This window comes from Cotesia typhae, unplaced genomic scaffold (assembly GCF_013202065.1).
Source record: "Cotesia typhae breed Kobodo isofemale line unplaced genomic scaffold, CoteBio_Ctyphae contig_119, whole genome shotgun sequence".
Taxonomy (NCBI): domain Eukaryota; kingdom Metazoa; phylum Arthropoda; class Insecta; order Hymenoptera; family Braconidae; genus Cotesia; species Cotesia typhae.
The window spans coordinates 3,477,129-3,503,682 of record NW_027423712.1 but is presented as its reverse complement, the minus strand read 5'-3'; the positions used below and the strand labels follow the sequence as shown (position 1 = coordinate 3,503,682).

The following is a 26,554-nucleotide window of genomic DNA, read 5'->3' as shown; positions in this document are numbered from 1 at the left end:
TTTGACAACGATAACTCACGAACGAATCAACCGATTTTGACCTAACTGGTGATGATCGATGTGGTTTTTTTTCAAGCTTAAAAACTGATTAGTTTTTGGAATTGATCGGTAAAACCATTTAAAAGTTATTCCAAAAAAACTCTCCAACTTTTGAAAATTTTCAATTTTCTTAACGGGAAGTTAAAAATTAACTATAAAAAATGGATCCCAAAGTGTTCATTTTGTTACCCACAGTAGTAGTATAGTAACATTTAAATAGTGTGGGACATATCTACGAAGTTATCAAACTTATAAAATAAAGTAGAAGTGGGTTATATACTTTGTTTAGACTGGTCCTCAATATTCGTCTTTCACTTGGGACATGTGCTACGGCTTATTAAATTTGAATATTATAAAAAAGTTTGGAAAGTCAAAAACTTCACGCCTTTAAACGCTAATTTAATATTTGAGATAAAAATAAATCGCATTACTGACGATTACAATACAATAAAGCAGAAAGAAGAAAATTCCATTTTTAATAGCTGTTACAAAAACAAATCAGAAAAATTATAAAGAACGCATATGTACGAGGCATTCCACGCCCAATCGCACGCATTGAAGAGTTTTCATCTTTGATTTTCTTAATTTTTTAATATTTTTAAGTATCTACCCAAAAAGCCGTTCTGGATAATTTTGAGATTTCTTTGACTATTCGTTGAAAAGATATCGAATTTAAAAAAAAATTGCTCTTTCGGTTTTTTGCTCATGACTTTAATGATGAAACAATAAGAACTTTTTTTATCTTTGTTTTTGATGTCGTTTTAAGAAAACTTTCAGTGTTTACAAATGTATCTTGTATGTTTTGAACTTGAAAAAATTTTTTCAAAGTGAGTACATATTTTGATTTTTTCCAAAATTAGAGTATTATCTTTTTAACAACTTTTGTGCTTAGTCCGGTCATAGGATTTCCATAATTACTATCTTTTTTAAATTTCAAAAAAATTTTTTTTATGCTCCGTTATGGCTTACAATTATTGTCACTGTTGTTCTCAATGTTACTTTCTGAAACTGGTTGAAAATTTGGAATTCCGATAAATTCTTTGTCACTAATGTTGAGATGTTTTATATTTGCATTGAATTAAAAGAAAAGTCGGTAACTATTGTCAATAGTGATGAATAAAACAAAACTATCAATTGGATAATATTTTTTGCTGAGAAAATTTCTCAAAATATAATTTCAATTTGAGCTTCTATTAAGCACAATACAAATTACTGAAATTATACTATTCATAAGATAAAATTAATTGAATTAATTATTCAACATGTCTCAATCAATATATCTTATTAATTTATTAAAAATAAAGTATAGTTATTTAGATTTTCACCTATTTTTGTCCATACAAGAACAAAAAGTTATCTTTTTCCAGGATTTTTTGTGCACGATTCATACAATGCGATGTGTTTCAGTTACATAGAGCTATACTCTCAACTTCTCAAAGCCAAGAAAATTTCTAAAATTAAAATTAAATTGAAATTTAATTATTAACTCATTTAATATTTTTATTCATTTTGTCTAATAAAAGCAAAAATTGATAAAATAAATTTTTTTCATGAACGTCCGAAAGTCTGCTTATCTGGATTTGGTTATCTATTACGGTAACGTCCGGAAAACTTCACGTACCAAGATCATTTTTTTATTGGCTTTAGAATTATAGCCACAGTATTTTCGGATTGATGATATCTCACTAATTTAGTCATTTAAATGTAATTAAATAAAAAACATTATCTGGTCCTTTGTATATGCATATCTATGTATGAGTATTTATATAAGCTTTAAGCGTAAGCGACACATGAGTGTTAAACGTCATCTGAGTCATAGCTTGCGCTTTATTTTTCACATCTGAGAAGATGCCACGATATTTTCAACTTTGAAAATAGAAGAAAAATTTATTATTTACTTATTCTTATAACAATGATTTAAAAATGAACATATTTTGTTAACAATTTGTTTATTTCTTCGTTTATATTATTATGCATCGAAAATAAATATTTCTTTATTCCGGTTTACTTTTAAAATCGACAATGCAAATTATTTTTATCTTAAAATTTAAATAAGCGTTATGAGACGCACACTTTTATATTTCCTAAAATTTTATTGTTTTTTTTTTTTTTTTTAAGATAATATATCCAAAAAAGATAAATTTAAGTGCAGTCCCATGTAGGAAAGAATGGAAGGCCCAACTATGCAGAACTCTGGACGAGGCTTGGCCCAGTTTTGGTTTAAGTCTGGAATGATAACATTAACCCAAGCCCAGTTACCGGGATTGGGCCACAGTTAATTTTCAAGTCCGAGCCATGCCTAGTTACCAGGACTGCATAGTAAAAAATTTTTCGTCATTGTGTAAAGTGTTATAATTTGTGTGTAGAATATTACACTCTAGTGTGTAGAATTTAACATTCTAGTGAGTTAAATCATTAAATTAACACATGAGAATGTTAAATTCTACACACAAATTTTAACACTCTACACAATGACGAAAAATTTTTTACTGTGTGGGCCATAGTTAATTTTCAAGTCTGGCCTAAGCCATTTGATAAAAAATGATAAAAAAATAAATTTTTAAGAGTCACTTTTTCAAGAATGGGCCAATATCGGTGCGCCAAGCTTGGTTGCCCAGTACTGGGCCAGGTAAGGCCCCGTCATTCAACTCTGGCAGTTCCTACATGGGGTATTTCGAAAATATAAAGACTCAGGTATACTGTACTCCTATACATAAATATTGAATGCTATGCAATGCACGACTGACTATACTCTCAGTATACCCCTGAATCTTTTCTGCATAACGCTGTGAGTCTATTTTATAGTACAAACTATTATTCAAGTATGTCAGTAAACCTGTTTATTTTATCTTCTCGTTATGAAAATCAATAACTTTTAAAAATTGGGAAATTATAGAGAAATAATCGAAATTTGAACATTTATTGGATGTCAGTGTTCACGTGTCCTCGCACGCGTGTGTGTATGTATATCTCATAAGTTTTTAACTCCGAACTCCATAATTTAGTAAGTATAAAATTTATTTTAAGCCGTAAGATGGACGGCGGGGGAAGATGGTCGATCTTAACAAGCATCGAATGTTATTATTCTATGCTTGTATAGCTAGCTTTGAAGTATTTTTCTGGTTAATAGTCTACTATCAGACAAAATAGGTAGAATTTACATAGTTTTTCATGTAAAAAAAAAATTCTTTGTAAAAATAATAAAAATAATAAAAAAAGTATGAATATAGGTCTCATTTATATAATTATTAATCCCATAATTATGGAAATTTTTTCAGACATTATGGACGTTATTCCCATCATCGATAGTAATTGTTCCTATTATTGTATAGAAAGAAATTTCATGAATATTATAAGAATAGTTCCCATATTTTTCTTTTTTTGTACTCATGAAATGGTACTCAACAAAGTTGATTTTTTTAATTTGCGTGTATATATGGGAAAATATTTGTACATTTGTTAATTAAATACACTATCAATATTGTTTATAATTTCAAGTCGAAATATTTTATCTATCGAAAATTTATTATCTACCTTTGTAAAAAAAAAAAACTGAAAACTAATTTCACTGAAATTTTTTCACTATAAAAACCGGCATTACAAAATAAATAAATCTGATTTGACATCTGTAGTCAACACGCTGTCTGGAAACATCGTATTTATCATGTTTGACAGCCCGAAACTTATTCAATCTGTTAGGAACAGACAACGAAGAAAGGAATTTTACTCCATTATTATTTCGGGAATTCTCCTTACTATACTATCCACATCTATAAGAATTATTGAAGAAAACATAGAAATTTAATTCCTAAAGTTTTTTTTAATATTTTATTCTAACTAAATCTTCTTACAAGCATTTCTCTTCACTTCTGTTTTCTCTAAATTTTTTCTGATCCACTTTTTTTTGGGTTTTGTGTTATACTTGAATTAAAACAATATGAATATAAATAAAAAAAAATTTTTTAGATTATATTGAGCTAGTTCAAGTTTGCTATGTTCTTAGCTGAAATGAGCTTAGGTTATAATATACCCTGGATTATTTTCTTGTGAATATTCTTTAGAAAGAATGTAGTCACTTTTAGTTTTTGGTACGAGATCTGCTAAGATCTGCCAAGAGCTTAGTAAACTCGAACGAGCCCACTATCGACTATCTTAGTATCTTAACAATCCAATATACTATTATAAAACTTGCACTTTTAATGCAGATTATATAAAAAATATAATGTGTGACACGGGATAAAATATGATTTCGATCGGGCAGGCAATTTCACTCTCGTCTAAATCTTTTTGTTCGTCATCCCGAATCACACAATATTCTAATTAAAAAAAAAAAAAAAAAAAAAAAAAAAAAATTCTAACCTGTTCGTTTGTTTGCTTGCAATAACGGATGCAAAAGTTGATTAGTAAAATGATTGGCTTAAAAACTGTTGTTTTCAGGCCAGTTTGAATATTCAACAGTTGTTGGAACCCATTAACGTAATCAATCCCCCGGTACTAACTTTCCTGAAGTTACTTATGATTTTAACTTTTTATTCCAGTAAATTTTGCTGATGAAAGATGATGGAAAATCCAACTAAAGACTTTGACGTTCTATAATTTCTTCTTCTTTTTTTTCTCATCTGAATATGTCGAAAATCCTGCGACAAAATAGTTTAATATTTCTTAATAAGGAATGGTTTTAATATTGTACGATACATACAATAATAAGCGTTCCAAGTGGCAGAAAGAATGTTTGGTCAACTTTTTTTAATAAATTATTTATTACACTTAATGTACTTTTTTATGCGCATATTAACGATTTTTCCGATAACAATTACGTTATCGTAAAAGTATTTCCATGAAAAATTTTTCCGTAACTTTAGAGAAAAATAGTTCGATTTTTTTTTTTTTTTTTTTTTTTTTAATAAAAGTACGTTAAAGAATAAAATAAAATTTGTTACAAAATCTTATTAGCCAACTCAAAATTAGTGAAATTTCTGCTATCAATTATTAAATTGCTAACTTGATCAATGATCAGATACTTTTTGATAATTTTTTAGACTACTCTCTTAAAATAAATCAAGGGAATTTCACTGATTCCAACCAGTGAAATTCCAATGATCCATTTTAAAAGAGTAGAGAATCCTTAAACCTTATTTCACACAAGCTGATCGAATTATAAAAAAAAATAAGGAAGTAGAAAAATATGACCGTTCTAAGTCTGTATTAATAGCGGTTGCACAGTAAATCCTTTGATATATTTTTATCATTAACCGGATAGAAGGTAAGCGTAAAGTCGGATATAAAAACTCGTAAACTTTCTTTGACCACTCGTAGCGGGTAAAAAATAAAAGAAAGAACTAAAATCTCATGAAACATGTGAAAAGCTTAGAGTGTGATATATTTACGACTTAAACCCTTGATTGTAATTTCGTTACACATCGTTACGAGCATTTCATAACCTGTATTGCTACTAGCTGCTGTGTGGATTTAAAAAATATGTAATAATATTCATTATATTACATACACGGAAAAAAGTAAACTGTAATATTCACTCGGATTCCGGTTAGTTTTTATAGTTTCAAACAGTAAAGCGGACATCGGGGTGGCAAAAATGTAAATATTACAGAACTTAATGTAGAAAGTATAAAAGCCACAATATATAATTTAATATCCAAAATAAGTAATTAGTAGTTGTCATTATAGTAAATAACGACTCTTTTATCTTTAAAAATTACAGTTTCAAACAGTAAAAATTGCCATTTCAATATATAGTCCATATTATGAAGAGAAGGGGAACTCAGATGAAAGAGAAGGGGGTTTTACTCTGGGAGAATTTAATATTTCAAACAGTAAAAATTATACTTTTAAAATATACATTTTACCAGTCTAAGCAAGTCAATAATTACAGTTTGATTTTTAGCATTGCGTTTAAAATTTACGATTTTACTTTGTAAATATTGACGTTGCTTGTATTAGAAATTTACTAACTTTATTCTATACTTTTTACATATCATAACATCATTTTTTAGGTACGAAATGATAAATATTAAAGTCTGAATTCTTAACTATTATACTTTAACATTTTAGACATTTACATGGCGAATATTACTGTTTGAAATAGTATTTTCTTCCATGTAAAGAGTAAATTGTAAGGTTTAAATTGTAAATATTACAATGTGAATAGTAAAATCATGATTTTACTGTTTGAAGTGGTAATTTTTAGCAGTTGATCATTACTTATTATAAATCGACTGTTATTTATTACAGTTTACTTTTTTCCGTGTAGATAGATAGATAAATAAATTTATTAAATACTGGAGCCTTAGCTTCCTTAGGACTATTAACAATTCATACATTCTTCCTTAACGCAATTGGTAAAAATTGTAGTTTTGATCTAAATAATTTTATCTTTAATTTTAATTTTTTGATCTAAATAGTTTAACTAAATTTCTTTGTAAAATAAGCTATTATATAGAGTATTATTTCCTCGTATCAAGTATTAACCAACCCAGCTATTTATAACATGCAGTAGTGGGCTCAAACTTGGATATTTTACAAATGGTGTACCTAATACAAGAATTTGTTTTAAGCTGTAATTTGTTTGGAGTGTTCGTGTAAGTTGCACAGCAGTAGTCAAAGACTGGAAAAATCGAGATGATAATCAACTTTACTTTATTTCTTATTTTTTAAATTTCTTTGAAACGGCTCGACCGATTGACTTCAAAATTTAATGAGCTTTAAGTCTTAATGAACACTTTTTAACGCCATGTCGTTCATCTCGATCGGTTAATTCATTCCAAAGATATCATACGACAAAATGTTATTTATTCACACACACACACACACACACACGCGCGCGCGCGCGCGGCCGGACGTCTAGCCAGAAATAGTCGGAACAGCTTCCTAGGACTTCAAAACGTGGAGATCTGATGAAAACTCGCATTCTCAAAATCGGACCAAAGTCCATAAGTTCCTACTTTTGAAAAGTAAATTTTGAATTTTCAAAATGGGAAATAAAAAATTGTTACGAAAATGCGAATCACTATCAGCTTCTCAACGGAGCTATTTATTTTTAATGATTATTCACTGAAAACCCGAAAAAATGTAATTGGAAAACATCCTATTTTGCATGATTTTTAGGTGCCAGATAAATGAATTAAAATTTTTTTTTTCTCAAGCCTGAGAACTTTTTATATGAAATGAAACTTTTTTTGTGACATGCATAAATTAATTTCTATCCGAATACAAACAAATCATAAGTTTCAACAGTAATTTATCTTCTTATGTTAAACAGAATCTTTTTAAAAAGTGACATTCATGACTAATTTTTATACCTTTCAATATATTCGCGAGAAAAAAGTGATTTATTTATGGTAAAAACAAGATAATGTTTCAATTAAGGGTATTTAGTGATAAAATCGTCATTATTTTTCTCAAATAAAGTTATTTTGCGTGTTTAATAACATTTTAAATACTCAATAGTATAGTTATCTAATCATTTGAATCAGCTGATGTATATTTTATCATCTGCTAAATAAATCTACATGTATATGTAATGAAGAATTAAAAGAAAAATAACGCTGCGAATAAATGCATTTATTGATTGATAATAAATATATCTTTTTTCTTGTTATGCGCACAATACCGTTCAATAGAGAGTAAACTATACATTGTTCTCCATGTAGTTTTCGGTTCAGTTAAACAATTAAAAATTTCATACTTAACACATATATATTCAATCATTGATGTCTCGGTTATATAAATAAGAAAAGTTGATACTTAAATTTAAACTTATTTTGAAGTTTTTAAAATAAAAAAATAATAGATAAGCGTTAGTAAATTAATTAATTGCACATATTCCCAACGATATATTTATTTTAAAGGAATCTAGTAACCCATAATTTTTAATACATTAATTATATAAATAAAGTAACATGTAAAGTGATGAAGAATGAACCTATATAAGCCAATATATACTTTGCTCATATTCAAATGTCAGCACTGGTACCCAGCATAAATAGAAAGGTTAAACATTTACTGGAATTCAGCCAACATACTCTTCGTTCGATGATTTTGTACAAAACTTTCAAACGCTATCTTACCAACTCTACACAACAATGTATATTATTTTTTCAAACTAAGTCACGTTAAGCACAAAGGATTTAACAAAAAATGATTACACAACCTCCCCAATGGGACAAAGGTAGCAAGTTTTATAAATTTGAAATTGAATTTTGAATAGACTCAATTCTCCTTTGTAGCCTATTAGTTAATATAAATTGAAATAATTGCATTGTTATTTTGATGAAAACTTATACGATAAAAATGTCCACTTAATATTTTTAAATTTTTGTTTTAGTAAAAAAATTAGGAAAACGGTTGACCCTGAAGACCATCCTTGCAACTTCCCGCTAATTCCATACCTAGGCGCTTAAAATTGCACTTATGATGTTTTTGAGCTCTCTGAGCTCAAGGAGATAGCTTTTCTAGGGTTTTGGGCTCTTCGAGCTCAAAAGTCTGACAGAAGTTGAATAAAACACTCTTTTTCGAATTTTCAAACCGCAATAACTTTTGAACGAATGAATAAACCGATTTTCATGCGGTTGGCGGGATTCGACGCATTTTTTAAACCTCATAAAGAATCTTTAAGTTTAAATTGATCGAACTAATAATTTCGAAGTCATTCCGAAAAAACACTTTTTTCAGTTTTCTTTCGACAACGATAACTTACGAACGAATCAACCGATTTCAACCGGATTGGCGGTGATCAACGTAGTTTTTTTATGTTAAGAGCTGATTAATTTTTGCAATCGATTGGTAGAGCCGTTTAAAAGTTAGGATGATCGTGCTTGGTCAGACATCAGAATGCTTGTTCATGCATGGTCGTGCCTTTTTAGGCCTGGAGAATATTCAGACATGGTCATGCATGAGATTAACCCGTGGTCTTGCATGATCATGTATGATTTTTTTCCGAGTTATACTATGCAAATTTTCAGAACAAAAATGGTTTTTAGATTTTGAGCTTCCCGCTTTGAAAATTATCAATTTTCAAACAAAAATGAAGTTATTGTTTCCGGTCAGGTTTTAACACGTCAAGTATTCATCAGATTTCTACGTTTAAGGTCCTAGGAAGCCATTCTGGCTGGATATTTGACCGTGTACGTTTGTATATTCGTAAATAAAATTTTGTCGTACGATATATTTAGGATGAATCAAGAGACTGAGACCTCTGACATGGCATTTAAGAGGGCTTGTAGAGAATTAAGATTAATACAACACTGATAGAAAATTTATGTTGACTCAAGAGATATTCTCTTAATCTAAGAATTTATTTTGGAAGACAAATTATTATTTTGCTTTAAGAATTTCTTGTCTTGATTTAGATATTCTTGGCTTGAGAGCTATATTATCTTCAATTGATACATTTAATTTTTCAACCAAAATAACATTATCCAATAACTTAAAATAAAATAACTTAAAATAATTCATCAAAGTATATTTTAAAATTAAATAGTCTTTAATTGTTATACCGAAAAAAAATTATTTCTTGGAAATAAGTAAATTGATGACTCAAAAAAAAGCCATTCTTAACACAAGTCAGTAACATCTTGAATCAATGTTATCGCCTATTTTATACCAAGAGACAACATCTTGAATCAATGTTATCGCCTATTTTATACCAAGAGACAAAAATTCTTAAAAGAAATTCAATATCTATATCTATATCTAGTTTCTTCTTATATCTATATCTTCTTCATATATCTATATCTAGTTTCAAGAGTTCAAATTTTGAAGAAGAAAAGTTTTTTGAATCAAGATTGTTTTTCTATCAGTGAATTTTTTGAAGTTTTTTTTGAATAACTTTCAAATTGCTTGACTAATCAACTCAAAATCTTATATACAAAAGATAAGGCACCGGTTTTGAACACCCTAGTGCTAGTTGTGGACTTTTTAAAATTCAATGATTGTGCAGAAATTGTAATGTTAAAATAATATTTTCATAGAATTTTTAAACTCTTACATTCATACAAATAGTAATATGATACTATTACATTTATAAATTATTTATACAATAAATTGGACATCAAATGTCTAAAAACAGTATGCTAACCACAAACGGTGCTTCTACTCTATTATTCATTAACATTTTTAGACCCCTTTTTCGTCAATTATGTCCTGTAATTTTGGAGTCATCTTATAACTATATACAATTCACGTATTTTGATTTTATTGATGATATTCAACTCAGTCTTTTAAGCACAAGAAGTGTATAGATAATATTCTTAGTGAATTAGTTGAATATTTGAAATTTATCTCGAAAAAACCAAAAAATTTGTTCAAACTTAATTTTCTAGAAACCCTCTCAAAAGCCATGTTGAACGTCTTCAACCGTTTGATTTCTTTTAAAGATATCATATGACAAAGTTTTGTTTATAAACAAACATGCATTCATTCACAGCTAAGTGTCTAGCCAGGAATAGTCAAAAAATGATGAAATATCTTTTAAATTTACGCGGCTCAATCGATAATCGTCCTCTAGGAACTCAAAAAATTATATCTATTTTGTTTATATCTTCTGTATTACCTTTATTACTATGAATTCATAAGAATGGAAAATTAGTCACAGAATTAATGCAAATTTTCTATATAATAAGGAAAAATTCTTTACTAAAGAATCAATTTTTTTACTTAAAATAACATTTACGATTCTGCCATTGGATGGATTTGAAAAATGGTTTTCTTTGCATGAACTGATTCAATAACATGTGCATAATATACTAGTTACATGATCTTTGAAAATTTCAAGTCGTTATGAAAATGCAGCAATAAAAAAAAAAACTCAAATTTTTTAAAGTTTCAACCGTACTTGAAATTTTAAACGCGTTTTTCTCGAAACTATGTTTTTCAAACTTTTCTCCATCATATTTCAAGAACGGTATGACCGATTCAGTTGAAATTTACAGTGTACACTTAGCACATGTAGACGAGCGGACTGACCTAGAATCATCTAAAAATTCCGAGTATTTTTATTTTTTCTCTCATGAAAAAATAAAAAAAAAATCATGGAGTTAGAAACTTTTTTATTCAGAAGTTTGCCAAAAACCTAATTTTCAATATTTTCAAATGGTTCTAGATCACTCGATGTATTTAAACTTACAGATTAAAACGCCTTTTTTTTTCTTTTCGATAAATCAATCTGCCGAAACCGTGAAGGAAGTGTGCTTCTTTTTTTCGAGGCAGGTATCTTCGGAGTGTTACAACTAAATTTCTAATGATTGTTTTTATTAGAAATTTGTTTTACATACTTTTGAAAAAGTAAATAATGATTGATAAAAAAAACTAAAAGTTTTATCTTTTCATTGGTCGTCAAAAAAATTTTTAAAATGTTTATAAAATAGGCTGTCACACCGAGGAACCCCTTTAATAATTTCATGTACATTCCAGTTCTAAATATGCAAAATCGGTAATATTTTAAATATAAACAGTTAGTATAAGTGAGGAAATATAGTGAGGAAATATAGTGAGGAAAAGGGGAATAAAATGAGGTACTTAAGGAAATGCTTAGTTTTTGAGGACCCAAATACAGTAAATTTTGTTTTTTTAATTCAAACAAAAAGATTTTTTGGCAAACAAAATGAGACATTCCCTATAAAAGTTAAAACAAAATTTTTGCGAAATTAGAATAAACACCGAACTGTTTTAAACCGATAAAAAAATTAACTTGATTAAAAAGAAAATTCATGTACCAACAAAATCTTTCAGAAGAAACCAATTTTCAGTCAAACAAAAACTAGATCTTGAATTAAAACAATTTTCTTGGTTTAAAAAATAGTACACATACCTTGAGCATCAAATAAGAAAGCCTCAGATCACATGTTTATTGTATTACACATGATCTGACACATTTCTTACTTTACTATTCTAGATAGCTAATATACAATTCTCGATTCCAAATTGTCGATTTTTTCAAAAGTTTTTCTTGATTAGTGGTATTTTCTTATGTTAGGCTAACTTTTATATCCCTATAATTGATTCTTAACATCAATTTTTAGTAATTTACTAAGTTATTGAAAAATGATTCTTTTGATAGAAAATTTTTCGTATTTCAGATCACATGAAATTTATTCAAAGTGTAAGATAGTGGTAAAATGTTATTCTAATCATGTAAACAAAATGTTACAGAAAAAAAAATTTAATTTTTATTCTTTGGAAAATTTTTTTTTTGAGAATTTTAGAGTTCAGAATGGTTTTTAAATATATCAGCAAATATTTTAAATGCTAGTTGAAAGAAAAAATTTTTTTACTAAATTAGTAAGGTACCCTATATTGTCCTACCTTTCTCACCCTTATAATAAAAATTTTAAGAAATAATTAATTCTTTTATATAGTTGTATTAATAATTGATTTAACATCTGATACTTGTATGAAATATCTAAACGAAATCATTAAAAAAAATTTTAATTGTTAAACTAACTTTATCAAAATGTGCCACTATATATTACGAGAATAATTTTCTTACTATTTTGAAGATAAATATTTTTATGATTGCATACGAAAACGATTCGATACTATTCTGAAAATCGTTTCCATAACATCGGAATTGTTTCCGTAATAGCACAGGAATAATTTTTGTAATATTATAGAATCTATTTCTATAATGCATTGAAACAAATTACCATAAATTCCTTTTCGCCGTTCCTTATTATTAAATTAATCAATTTGATTTTTCCAACCTGACATTCTCAAATAATTATTCTATTCATTATTCTATTGTATCAATTAAAAAATTTATTCTTTGAATTATAACTTTGATTAAAAACTCTTTGATAATCAGGTTGGTTTTTCAATAATCATAACATTGAATTTATTCATTTGGTATTTAGTTAGAAATAAAAAGTCTACAAAACGAGACATTAAACTTTTTACTGATAAAATATAAATGATATTTACATTTAATTAAACGTATATTTTTTTCATAAAATTTAAGAACTCACTAATTGATCCACTTACAGAGATACATCATGAAAGCATCTATACAAAAAGTACACCTCGAGATTATCTGATGAACTTAATAATTTTACGGAAAACCACAAATAATAGGGTATAAGTATATGATAAATTTATCTTTAAGCTTGGAAAAGTTTCCAATAAGTAAATTTATTCAAAACAATTAAAAACTTTTTTTTATACGGCGTTAAATTTTCTACAAGAATATGTTTTGGCCATCCCAATTTGCTGATCTGTATGTAAGCTACAAGATTTACAGTTTAAGAATATTTTGTTCAAAATTAGTTACTGAAAAATATAAACTTGTAATAAGTGACTTTAAAATGTTATTATTAATATTCATAACTTATATTTGACAAATATTATGGGAAATTACATTCGAAATTTCAGTACGAAAATATGCAATAAATTAATTATTATGACTTTCACCCAACGAGGCCAAAAAAAGAACTAATCGGTTGTATAGAAGTAGAATCGACTTTTTTAAAAGATAAAAAACAAACGCTCTTTCTACCACCTTTTTTGTTGTCAGCGAAAAATATGAAAATAATAAAAATTCGTAGTGTAGTATATACTAGTGTCCACAGTGACACGATGTAAAGAATGATTAATTTAAAGATATACATAAAAAAATCATTATACGTTGTACAGAAATTACGTAGGTTTAATTTTGAAAGTAAAAATCTCATCTAATGTAGATAGATTAATCACTTACTTACATTCATGGACATTCAGTAATAATGTTAATGTTATAGTTTACGCGGAAATTTTTCAATTAAAATCTTTTGAAAACTTCATGAAATAAAATTTAAGGAATTATAGTTACTCTTGTTGTCTTTTTTTTTAATATCAATTTTCATTCATTTATGAATCATACGAATAATCGTAATAGTTGATAAAACACGTATTTAATGAATTTATTGTCCGTAATTTTTTTTTCAATTCTTTTCAAGTGTAAATGAGCCACAAAAAAAATTCTTACAATAACTCGAAAATTTCCAATAAAAAAAAATATTTACTCACCATTAATAAAACCGATGTTTTATATTCTGACATAATATCCATTCCATTAGTTAAAACTATCACTAATGTTTTTCACTTGCGACAAAAACAAATATGATAAAAAAATTAATCACCTAAAACTACTGAGCACTATCAAAATTCACTTAAATCCCATCATTCATCATTCTTATTATCTCACATTTTTACAATATAAGTTTATTATTTTAATCCATTTAATTTACATAGTATCTACATTTTCATCTACTTGATTATATTCAGTGCTCCGTTTAACTTTCCACTGGCAAACTATTATACCAATCTTGTAAATGAATTGTATTCAGCAAGGAAGTTATTTTTGCTCATATAAACTTTTGCACTGTTACTGAGTTACCTAAAAAAAAAAAAAAAAAAATTTAATAGATTACTAATAAAGAATGATAAAATATTCATAACTAATCCGAATTAAACAAAAACTTAATTAAAAGAAAAATCGATAGTTTGAATTTGAATTTCAGAGTATTTATAGTCAATCTTAATTCAATTGATAAATACTGTTTCAATTCTAAAAGTTGAAGATATAAAAAAAAAAAAAAAAAATTATTCGTCCATAAAAAAATATTTAAGTGCTGATAAATATTTTTATAAAAGACATCGGAAAAATCAATCACAAACAGAAATTAAATGTAAAGAATAATCGATCGCGTAATGTTTGTAAGCTGACTGAAATCTTCACATCTTGGTAATTACAGAAGTAATTGAAAATATTTTTTTTTCATGTCTGTCATAAAATGGCACTTTCCACTTGTAGGTCCTCTGAACTCAACAACTAATCCAACGCCCGTAAACGTTCATGAAATTTACCAGATATGAATAGATCACAAGTTATTTTCTTAATTGATCTATAAATAATGATTGTTAAAAATGAAGTTAAAAACTAAAAGGAACGTGATCATGTAATGAATAACCTTCGCATAGTCAAAATGGTGGCCGACACTCCCGTGTATCGTGTCATTGACTTGTTCTACTTTTTGCAACGTTTTACTTATTATAAGCACAAGTGGTCATTTTGAATGCTTATTAACTTACAAAGAATATACAATTATAAACATTATTCTGTTTATTAGGTTAATAATAAACTTGACAATAACTTCCTGAAATCACTTTCCTTTTATTTTTCTCTTTCTCTCTTACACAAACTCATTTTCCTCTTTCCCTTTTTCTCTCTCTCGCACCTTCTCTCTTACCCGATGCTTTCAGATCCACAACAATACTGAACACTAGTATATCATAATTATTTAACAAATAAACAATCACTCTCAACACAATATTATACTAAAACCGTAAAATAAATTTATCGATTGCCTAATCTTAAAATTTCAGCCCTTAGTAACTAGTATAGCTGAATAATCTCGATAACAACAACTCGTTGACAACTAGAAAGCATCCTCAAGACAGGGTGGACCGCGGCGATCACCGCGACATCTTTCGTCAGAGATTGTTGTAAACCCCTCATAGCCATGTACATTTCGAGGGTTGCGCCTGGCGTCGATAATTTTTATAACTCGCAAGCTTTGTCTACTTTTACTGTCATTACATATTCGATCGGCTTTAGTTACAGTAAATAAATTATGTTAAGAAATTAAAAAATTGAATGTTTTGTAATTATCTGTCCCTCATCACACACTTAGTATTTTATAATTACAATTAAGTTGCTGGGTAGAATAATCGTCTAATTCGTCGACACGGAATTGTAAGGAAATCCGTAAAGGTCACGCGACTGCGCGAACTCAACTGAGCGCACCCCTGTACGAAAATCATCACATTGGATTGCGAAAATACTCGAGGTCGTGCGGATATTCACGAACTTACCACCCTGTTATTATCATAACTAGTTGGAGCTTTATTGTCGAATTGCGCATGCTAAAGTATATAGAAAAAGCTTTAGATATCTTGTGACGTGGGCAATTACTGTATATCTATGAAAAATAACATAATATCGCTGAATAGAATAAGATTGGCCGAATTTTTTTATACTATGAAATATAAAAGAAATCAATTAATTAAATTCAAAAAAAGCTTCTTTTTTTATTGATTTATATTTTTCTATGTTTTTTATTTAAATATGAAATATCTTGTTTCGAATCTAATTTATATTTAATTTCTCGATCAATGTAATGTACAAATTAATTAAACTACAAAAACTGAAGCTCAATTTTGGGAAGCTATATTAGATACATTTTATCAATTGTGTCATAGACCGACCAATCTTTTTCCAAAATAAATTCTTAAGCAAATGAGTTCTCCGTAAAAAAATCATCGACATAACCATGTATGGTTTGATCTGATCATATGAGGTCATATTGAGGTGTTTATAAAAATATTAGACGTTAACCCATCAGAATTAATTCTCTTGTAAGGAGATGATTTAGCGATCATGCTCCTTCCATAGCCTATTTTTAGCATTAGATCTTTGATCGATAAATTATATGTGGACATGTATGATCGTATCAGGCCTGATATACACAGAAAAAAAGATTCACTTGAGTCAAGAAAATATTTTTCTTCCTAATTATTTTCTTGAGCGAAAAAAAAATTTTTTTTGACACGAAATTTCACTTATTCCAACAAATTAATTCTCTTGCTTTAAGAAATACGTATCTTGATTTAAGAAAATTTATTTAATTCAAGAAAATCTTTTTGTTATGAGTAGGGCCAGCAAGATATCCAGCGAAACGACCAGCAAGATCTCAAGCGAGACTTCCAAAAAGACCGTCAGCGTCTTTTTTAATGTTGGATTAGCAATCCAATTTTTATTTTTTTTATTTCAAGCTGCTGTTTTCACTTAATTGCGAAAAACAAAAAACAATTTATTTATCACGACCAATCAGAAAACTTAGTTACGCCTATCTTCTGTCTCTCTCTTTAAAAAAAAACTAAATTCTCGGCCCTAGTTATGAGAAAATTCAGCCTCTTGCTCCAAAAAATTTAGTTCTTGATAGAAGTAAATTTTCTTGTCTTGAGAAAATTTCTCTCTTGCTCTAAAAAATTAAATATCTCGATAGAAATAAATTTTCATTAATATTTTTATTGATTAACATGTCAAATGGGAAGATCAAATAATATTGAATCATTTTTTTTTATTCAATATGTATAATTGCGTGCTAAAATAATCTAAAATAAGGGACAAATATTCAAGAGAAAAATTTTCTCAAGGTGAGAAAATTTTTTTCTCAGCTGAAGTAGGCAGCGCTGCTTCCTTAAAGTACCTTAAAATCTTGATCGAATATAAAAATTTATTGGATCACGTATTCATGATAATTTGAATGAAGAAAAAATTACTTCCACCAAGAATAGAATTTCAAGAAAAATTTTTATTTAGGCCAACACAACTTCGGTCTTCCTTCAGGCACCCGAAAATTTTCTTGAGCCAAGAATATTGTTTTCCCGTCAAGAAATTTTTCTTTCTGTGTAGAAATATCAAGTCATATTAGAACATATTAAATTTTTAAATAGCTACACAGAGAAAAAAACAGATTTTTCTTATTTTTGCATAGGAAAAATTTCTATGTCACATAGGAATTTTTCCAATGGTAACATGGGAATTTTTCTTTATTAACATGATAGAAATATCCATGTGACATAGGAAAAGTTTATTTATCACTAAAATTTATGTAACTTAATTTAATAATTTCAAATTTACTTAATACTTTTCTCATTCAAGCAATGTCAGATAATTTAAAAGTAAAACAGTGATATACAGTCGGTTTGTGATGAAAAAATTCAAGGAAAGTTTTTTTCAAATTTTGCTTTACATTTTAAAAAAATTAAAAATCCAGCAGATTATGGATGGTGTGACTTAATGTATAGGGGCATTCCACGCAAAATCGACCACTTTTGATCCTGATCCCTTTACCCAACCAAAAAAAAGCTACGAATTTTTCAACAAAACCGCTTTTTTATTTTTAAATTGCCATAAATTTTTCAAAAATTGACTAATCGGGAGGTTTTTTTCTCAAAAAAACTATTTGGATATTTCCGGCCAAATTTTGAAATTTCAGCGGAAGTGCCCAAACAAAGCTCCTATTAAAAACGGAACCCAAAATTCCAATTTTGAGAGGTCCATCACGGAAGTTACATTTTGGAACACCCTAATACCTTATCCCCCCTTTCATCATTTTAAAATTATTAGTACAAATTCAAAATATTTTCGGTGTATAAAGTAACCAGTATTTCTTCAATTTTCGACAATTAAAAATTTTCTTAGTTGTAATAAAAAATAAAATATATAAAATACAGTGATATTAGAAGTTAAAATATACAATGCAACGAGTAACTTAAACATAATTAATGTATCAATTTAAAGTCATTGTTACGGTGCTATTATAGTGAAAATTTCCGTAAGTAAAATAACTTTTTATTCCATTCCTCTTTTCTTTTATAATGTCCTTGGCCTGTTTCGCCAATATACTCTAGGACAATATAGTTGGCAATAATTCAATTTCATATTCTCAAGCATTATCAAATAGTCCCAACACCCACCTCTGCTGCCTATAAGTGTTGCAGATGACTCTTGAGCAACGTCAGCTCCTTGTTGTCCTGGCGTCGAAGGTTCAAGTTCTCCTGGCAACTTTAGTAACTCAATAGCCAACGAGCCAAATCTATCGGGACCTGAGGTTGTTGAATCCTGATGTAAAAATGTCAATAGTTTCTAAGCTTCATGAAAACAATATCAAGATAAATGACATTGATTACCGATTCCGATGTTGTTGCAATATGTGTACAAAATGACCTACACCAATTTTATTTACTTGGTTCAAAAAAATTTTCAGGTTTGAGAAGGCAAACTAAAATTCGCTTAGCCGAAGTATTAAATTTTCTTGTAAAGTTTTAATCGCCATCTCAAGGAAAATATGTTTTTTCTTACTTATTATGTTCAATAATTCACTTCTGTAAGCCAAAATAAATGAATTAAATTTATTCGATGTCAAACTATGTTTTTCGGAATTATAGTTCAATTTTCTTGAAGTGAGGAAAAGTGGAGCTTAAACTATGTTCACGAATCATTCAAGACAAAAAAAAAAATTTTTTTGCGAGAAGATAATTTACTTGAACAGAAGTAAAAAATTTTTTCGGAGTAAAATTTTATTGAAACTATAAAAAATTTTTTTTTCATTAAAAAATTTTTGTTTAATTCAAGTGAAATTTTTTAGTATATTTCATAGAATTCTACCTATTACATTTGTTCTCATGTCGTAAATTGAAAAATGTTGCTATATATGCACTGATAGAAGGATTTCTTAGCATTTAAGAAGATTTCTTTATATTTAAGAAATCATTTCCTAGTGTTTAAAAAATATTTCTTAAATACTAAGAAATGTTATAAATACTAAGAAATATTTTTTTAATACTAAAAAATGATGTTTAAGAAATGATTTTTTAAATACTAAGAAATCCTGCTATCAATGAAAATTTATGCTCGACCTTTTGTATTGACTTGAATAAAATCAATATTTGTCAATTAATAAGACTTAGTTAATTCTCATTTTTATTTAAATCGTTGAGGAAAATATTTTTTTATTGATATTTTGATAAACGTTCCATGGAAATTATGTTTTGGGTTCCTGAAAAAGTAGAAATATTTTAAGAACTCCGTTTATTATTTATTAGGGGATTTATTTTCACTTTGATTTTCTTAACGTTTATGAAAATATTAATAAAAAAATATTATTCCTCAACGATTTAACTAAAAATGTGCATTAACTAAATCTTATTAATTAACAAATATTGATTTTATTCAAGTCAATACAAAAAGTCGACCATAAAATTCCATGACACTGTATTTCAAAGAAATATGTATAATAGTTATAGTTGTTATACAAACAAATTCATTGAAATCGTCCTTATTATGAGACAATTCAGTTTTGCCAAGACTTCTGTATAATCCTTTAGTCATATATTTGTATTCGTTCATTACATATGATTGATGACAGCTTTGTATGCTTACTTAATGCTATACATACAACAAACACGCTGTCACATTTTTTAAACTTTATCACTCGAGATACTCGTAAGATTTCTTGCGAATTTTTGGTTAATATTTGTTAACATTCCACGTTAATAAACAATTGCAATGTATAAAAAAGACATTAAACTTTTCCATAATATTGTACAAAAGCGCTTCGATAAGCAAGCAAGTAATAATAATATGAATTTTTGCACCTGTATAGAAGATCCTTATAGAATTATTGTATGTGATTTTTCCATAAAACTTACTGACTAATAACTTGAGCTAACACAAAAAATATAATACTTTAAGAATAATATTAATAACTTATGAATTTACTCATCATAAATAAAAAATAAATTTAAAAAACAACTAGTATTATGTCATGTCGTTGGAAAAGATAAAATTATTTAAACATAATAAAAGTGGTGGGCGCACAAATAAAAAGCAAATATTATAATTTTATTAAATCTTTATTTATTACTATAAGTATTTTTTGTGATAAGTATTCTGCCTTATCATAGAAAGCAATTTATAATTATCTCATATACTTCCTCTTTTAATGAACAGACAGTTTATAATTAATATCAATAGTAATTTGATTAAGTTATTTAATACTTATTTTATATTTGTGACTCTTTTCTTGTAGTATAATTCATAAATTAGTGTTATTTTTTTTTATAATGACACAAATTATAGTTGAACTTCCTTTCATTCCCAAAAAAATACTTTGGCCCCAATGGCTAACTGGAATTACAAGTAATTTTCAATTACATATAAAAAAATTAAATTTTTTTGAGCGCTTCATTGGTTCGTATCGTTAACTGGATAATAAAAGTAAATTTCGGCAAATTTTTTATATGTAAAGTTTCACTCGCTGTACTTACGTCTGGACTTTCCAGTGGATGGACATCGCCATATTTAGCAAAATTCACCTCTCCAAACATGAATACTTCTATAAACCTTTCTGAAACTGAAGCATCATGGGTTGCGTCTTTGCTTAATCTTGGTAGATTTGGAGGTTCAATAGTTGGAGCAACAAGTCAAGGTATTATTTCTATCAAGTATTTAAAATAAGGTAATTGTTTAGATAAGAAATCGAAAAATTTGAGTTATTTACAAAAGCTCTTTTTATTCCGTTTTTCTTTGGTGGATTTTTAGATTTACTATTAAAAATTTACAAAATTTCATGCTAAGAAATGCACACTTATCTCACTATTCATTAAAATTTTTCAATTTTAGACAATAATGGTACAAAAATGGGTTTTTTAGACTTTTGAATCAATGAACATAGTTCAAAAACTTATTTTCCAAGATCTTTCGAGTTATATTCATATCCTAATAAAAAAATTGACTTGACTCAAGAGCCAAAAATTATTCTTGGTCTAAAAAAATTTTCTTAGCTCAAGAATTTATTCTCTTGACTCAAGAAAATCATTTTCTTCAAAATAGTTTTCTTGGTTCAAGAGTTTGACTCTTGAGTTAAGTCACTTTTTTTATCAGTGTAGATCTACAGCAAGAAAAGCCAAAATAAAAATCTTTAATAAACAAATTTTTCGATTTTTTGTAGCCAAAAAACGGTGGAAGCACACATCTAAACAGTGACCTAAAATTAAATATATTCTTATTACATAACTTTAATAGTATTGATATTATTGATTCATCAGGAATTTTCGGTAGAAAAAAGACACTTTTGCTTTCTACAGTTCCTATGGCAATCGGCTGGAGTTGTACAATTATTGCTAATTCAGTAACTTGGCTTTATGTGGCTAGATGTTTTTGTGGAATCGCTGGCGGGATGATGTGGACTACACTTTCGCTTTTCATAGGCGAGGTTTCAGACTCTTCTATACGCGGCTCTTTGGTATTTATCCATCATATATTTATTTAAAAATTAAAATTTAAAATATTATAGCTCAGATTATATTAAGTTTACTAAATCAAATTAATGTGGTAAAATTTTTCCTGCAATACACTGAAAAAAATTTCTGCAACGTTTTGGAAAAAAGTCTGGCTAAATAATATATTATTCAAAATTTTAGTTCCTCAATTTAAATTTAAATTTAACATTTTCGTTTGCTCATACTTCAAACTATATTATTTCAAAACATCTACGATAACTTATGGAGGAAATTTAATATTCTGGTTTGAGATTCAATATCAGATTAAAAGGCAAGTACGAATGGAAGCTCACTGATAAGGCAAATGCTTGTACGCGGTCATATTTTCAGTGAGTTATTCCCAATGGGAGCTGAAATTGTCACAATTACATGCAAATGCACTTAATGTATAGTAAGGCAATTTTAGTTACAATCTCAGATATGTAAGAGCAGTATATCTAATAATTTCAAATAATCGTATAAGGATTGAGAGTAAAGATTTTGAATCTTTGGTTTTAGTTTTAACATCTTTCAGCAAATAACGTGTGTAAAATATAATCATCACCCAATTTTTAGAAATAGCTTAAAAATAGTTAATGTATCTTTATTTTTTTTAATATTCTATAAAAAGTTATGCAAATGAGCATTTTTATAATGACTTTAAACTTATGTATTAACTTTTGTTTTAATTTGATATCTCTCATGTTCTAATCTATTCATTCCTCCACAATATATATTAATAATATTACCACCATATTCATAATCATTTTTCCAATAACTGTATCAACATTTGGTGCGATATTATGTTAAATGTATAATCAAGTGACATTGTCATTGGCTAAATAATTGTTTGGTTTTATATAAAGAAATAAATCAATAAAAACTTCACAGTGAAAAAAAAAAATTAACTTAATTCAAAAAAAATTTTTTTGCACTAGGGTCATTCCATGCCAAATCGACAAATTTTTTATCTGACCCCGAGGAATTTCGTTCAAAGTTTTCTATCTTTTTCTACCCCCCCAAAAGACATTTTTAAGAATTACTTTAGATTTTTTTACCCAACCCAAAAAAAGTTACGAATTTAAAAAAAAAAACTGCTCTTCAAGTAAGTAAAAAACATTTTCGAATAAAATTTTATTTTTCATAATAAAGTCACGTAAAATAAGCCAAATTTGAAAAAAACTTTTTTTTTAATAAAATAAAAATTAGAAGAAATTGTTAGTACATGTTGAAACGCGAATTTTTGCAGAATTAGTTAAATTTTTTTTATTTAGTAAAAAAAAAGTGGTCGGACTTTGAGAAAATGACGGTTATTTCGAAAAAACTGAAATATTTCACAAATCCGGGCTTCTGCAATTTTTTTCTAAAAACTACATTAAAAACAAAAATTTTCTATTCGATGTGGTCTTAATCGGTCAATTTTTGAAAAAGTTCTAGTAATTAAAAAAAAGGGCAGTTTGTTTTTAAAATTCGTAACTTTTTTTGGGTTCGGTAAAAAAATCTGAAATAATTCCAAAAAATGTCTTTTGGGGGGTAGAAAAAGATAGAAAATTTTGAGCGAAATCGAAGAGGGTCGGGTAAAAAATTTGTCGATTTGGTATTAAATGACCCATCGATAAAACCATTTTGAAGAGTTTCATTGTCTAGAATAGGATTAAATTCACTTAAATTAAGAAAAATTTCTCAGTTCAAGAATTTTTCTACTTATATCAAGACAATAAAGTTTGTTAAAATTAGTTTTTCGCTTGAATCAAGTTAATTTTTTTTTTTTTTTTTTTTTAAATAAAGATTTCGAAGTTTTTTCGAGTTAGAAAAGAAAAATTGGTTAAAATTGCTATTTCTTAGAGTTGTGCAGTGATTATAGCTCATCAATTTTTTGATAAACATCCAGAAAACTAAAAATTTAAATGTATAAAAAGTTTTTTTTTTCCTTACAAAATCATTTTGTAGAGCCATTTTTAACCAAAACACAGCTTTTTAAAAACTACTAAAAATTTAGCGAATGTTAAGCTTTATTATTAATAAACATTTTTATTTAGATAATTAATGTTGGATTTTTCCGAAAATTTTACTCAAAATAACCCTTTTTAATCGTTTTTCGATGACATTTACTTTACTTGTTAGAAATACTAACCGTTAGTCGACCTTTTTGCTGAACATATAAAAGAATTCAATGAACTCATTTGAAAAAAAAAATTTTTTTGCCAAATTCCAAATCTGTGAAAGCTTCAGTTGAGAAAAAAATATTTTTTTTATAAGTATAACTTATAATTTCTGTTAAGATAATATTCATCATTATAGAACAAAGTCATTCGAAATAAACAAATTTAGAGAAATATATTTTTCAACATTTAAAGATATTTAATTTTTTTTTTACTTCATCTCACATTTTTCGAAAAGCTTCAAAAATTTAAGAATTTTATTTCATTTTTGTGTATTAGTTTTAATTAATTAAAAATATAAGTATGGTCTAATTTTTTGAGGTAGTTTCTTGTACCAAATCACCTAGTTTTAAGAATAATATACATTTTTATTTAACTGATTTCGTTGACGAATTTTTAAAAATTCGCAAGTTGTAAAATTTTGAAAATTACAAAAAGTAGTAGTACGATAAATTCGAAGAGAGTATTCATTTGATTTTATGATCCACTTTTTCTATATATTAATTAATTCAGAATTTATTCAAAATTCACAAATAGATTAAAAATAGTAAAGAGTACTGTTATATTTATATTTTTTACTATTCTGTGGCACCAATCATGAGCAGTAACTCACTTAATTTTTTGACTCTTTGTAAACAAGAAAATATCTTAACGATCAGTAAACTAATATTATCTTTAAAAAAAATTAAATCATTTTAATCATAAAAAAATTTACATTTTGTAGGTATTCTTGAACTCAAATGCTGCGTTCGTCGGTGGGTTTCTAGGTAATATAATAGGAGCTCATTTACCTTTTGAACAATTCGGTTATGTCAGTTTGAGCCTGAATGCACTGTTTTTTATCATCTTCTGCTTTATTCCGGATTCACCATATCATTATGTAACAAAAGGTAATCTCAAAAGTGCAGAAGCTTCTCTCAAATGGTTCAAACGTGAAGCTAATGTCCTAAAGGAAATTCAAGAACTAAAAAATTTCATCGGAAATACAGAAACAAACCTCTTGACACAACTGCGAGAGTTTAAAAAACCGCAAAATCGTAAAAATGTTATTATTATGGGGTCGCTAAATATTTTTCTGTATTTTTGTGGGCACAATACAATGAACTATTATGCTGAAATCATCGTAACAAAAAGTAAAGTAAACTTTTCCCCCAGTACTATTGTAATAGCTCTTAGTCTGTGTACAATAATAGCTTGCTCATCTGCAGCAATGGTTGTTGATAGATTCGGAAGACGATTCCTTTTGATAACTTCTTCTCTAGGAACAGCTTTATCATTGGCACTTCTTGGTCTTCACTTTCATCTTTTGTCTTTACATATCGAATCGACTCCATTCACTTGGTTGCCTATCGCTTCTCTCTTTCTTTACAATTTTTCTATTTCTCACGGATTAATTCCCGTTCCCAATGCTTTGATTAGTGAACTTTTTCCACCTAATATAAAAACGATGGCCTCTTTATTCTTTAGCGGAAGTTCAGCTCTCCTGTCATTTGCTACCACAAAAACATTTCAGCCGTTAGTCAATCTAATGAGTGAAAAATATGTATTCTGGATTTTCGCATTAAGTGCGTTTAGCGCAGCACCATTTACATATGCTTACATTACAGAGACCAAAGGTCAAACTCTTGTAGAAATACAAAAAAACGCTAATCAAAATCAACAAAAAAATTAATGATAATTTTAGTTAATGTTGTTACTGGTCTTGTTATCTTTTATCTGGAAGTTGTGCTGAAATTAGATTTTTTGATTTTAATTTTGAAGCATTCCATGTGGAATGCATGAAGAGGTCACACGAAAAAAAAAAAAAAAAAAATTGAAAAATTACATTATAGATAGTAAAAAGTGTACCATTGTATTCAAAGCTAGAAAAATTACAGTTCGAAATAACATTTTTGTAATTCAAACTATGAATGTTAATTTTCAAAGCTTTCAATGTAAATGTTACATTTAACAATGCAATTCTTATAAAATTTGTAATACATACAATCTGAAACTGTAATTTTTCCAGTTTTCATCATCAAGCGCCACGTTACATTATATACTGTAATTTTTCTATTTTTCTTTTTTCCGTGCATAGAGGGATTAGAAAATTTGACCAATCAAATGAATTTGTAAATTAAGTCAGTTGGAGGCTTACAAGTAAAATAATATACATTGTTATTAGAATTTTTTATAAACATATTTATTACAAGGTGTAAATAACACCTCCACACGATTATAATCAACTTATTATCTATTATTTTATGTATTTTGAGTAAAAATAGTTTTGATTGTGAAAATTTTTATTAATTACTTCTCAAAATCATTGTATGATACGATAATGAAATATTCATAAAGTTTTAGTTGTTTAATTTTTTAATATTATGAACGAAATATATGATTTTTTTAAACTAAATTTTACAATAAGTTTACTGTATTATTGTACACTAAAAAAAAAAATTAATTTGAATCAAGAAGAAAATTCTTGAACCAAGAAA

General features: G+C 27.4%; 2 protein-coding genes across 4 annotated transcripts in view; one reads left to right on the top strand and one right to left on the bottom strand.

Annotated features, from left to right (window-relative positions):
- The window catches only part of Rho-5 (rhomboid-5), a 44,625-nt gene extending 30,464 nt beyond the window's left edge, over positions 1-14,161 (bottom strand). The window contains exon 1 of one of the 2 annotated variants that reach the window (XM_074249611.1): positions 14,053-14,161. The gene's annotated coding sequence lies outside the window, so the exon portion shown is untranslated. Of the gene's footprint in view, positions 1-4,398; positions 4,631-14,052 lie in introns of those variants that run through there. The other variant, XM_074249607.1, reaches the window with a different exon arrangement.
- Positions 14,162-20,607: 6,446 nt separating this feature from the next.
- Positions 20,608-25,898, top strand: LOC141531557 (facilitated trehalose transporter Tret1). Of its 2 annotated transcripts, none has more exons than XM_074249459.1 (4): positions 20,608-20,794; positions 20,904-21,083; positions 21,742-21,899; positions 24,802-25,898. In XM_074249459.1, the coding sequence occupies exons 1-4, from the start codon at positions 20,719-20,721 to the stop codon at positions 25,747-25,749; spliced, it is 1,362 nt and encodes a 453-aa protein (XP_074105560.1). In that variant the 5' UTR covers positions 20,608-20,718; the 3' UTR covers positions 25,750-25,898. The 2 variants fall into 2 exon arrangements, with proteins under 2 accessions (XP_074105560.1, XP_074105554.1); XM_074249453.1 differs by having other exon boundaries at positions 20,609-20,794; positions 21,703-21,899.
- Positions 25,899-26,554: the final 656 nt, after the last annotated feature.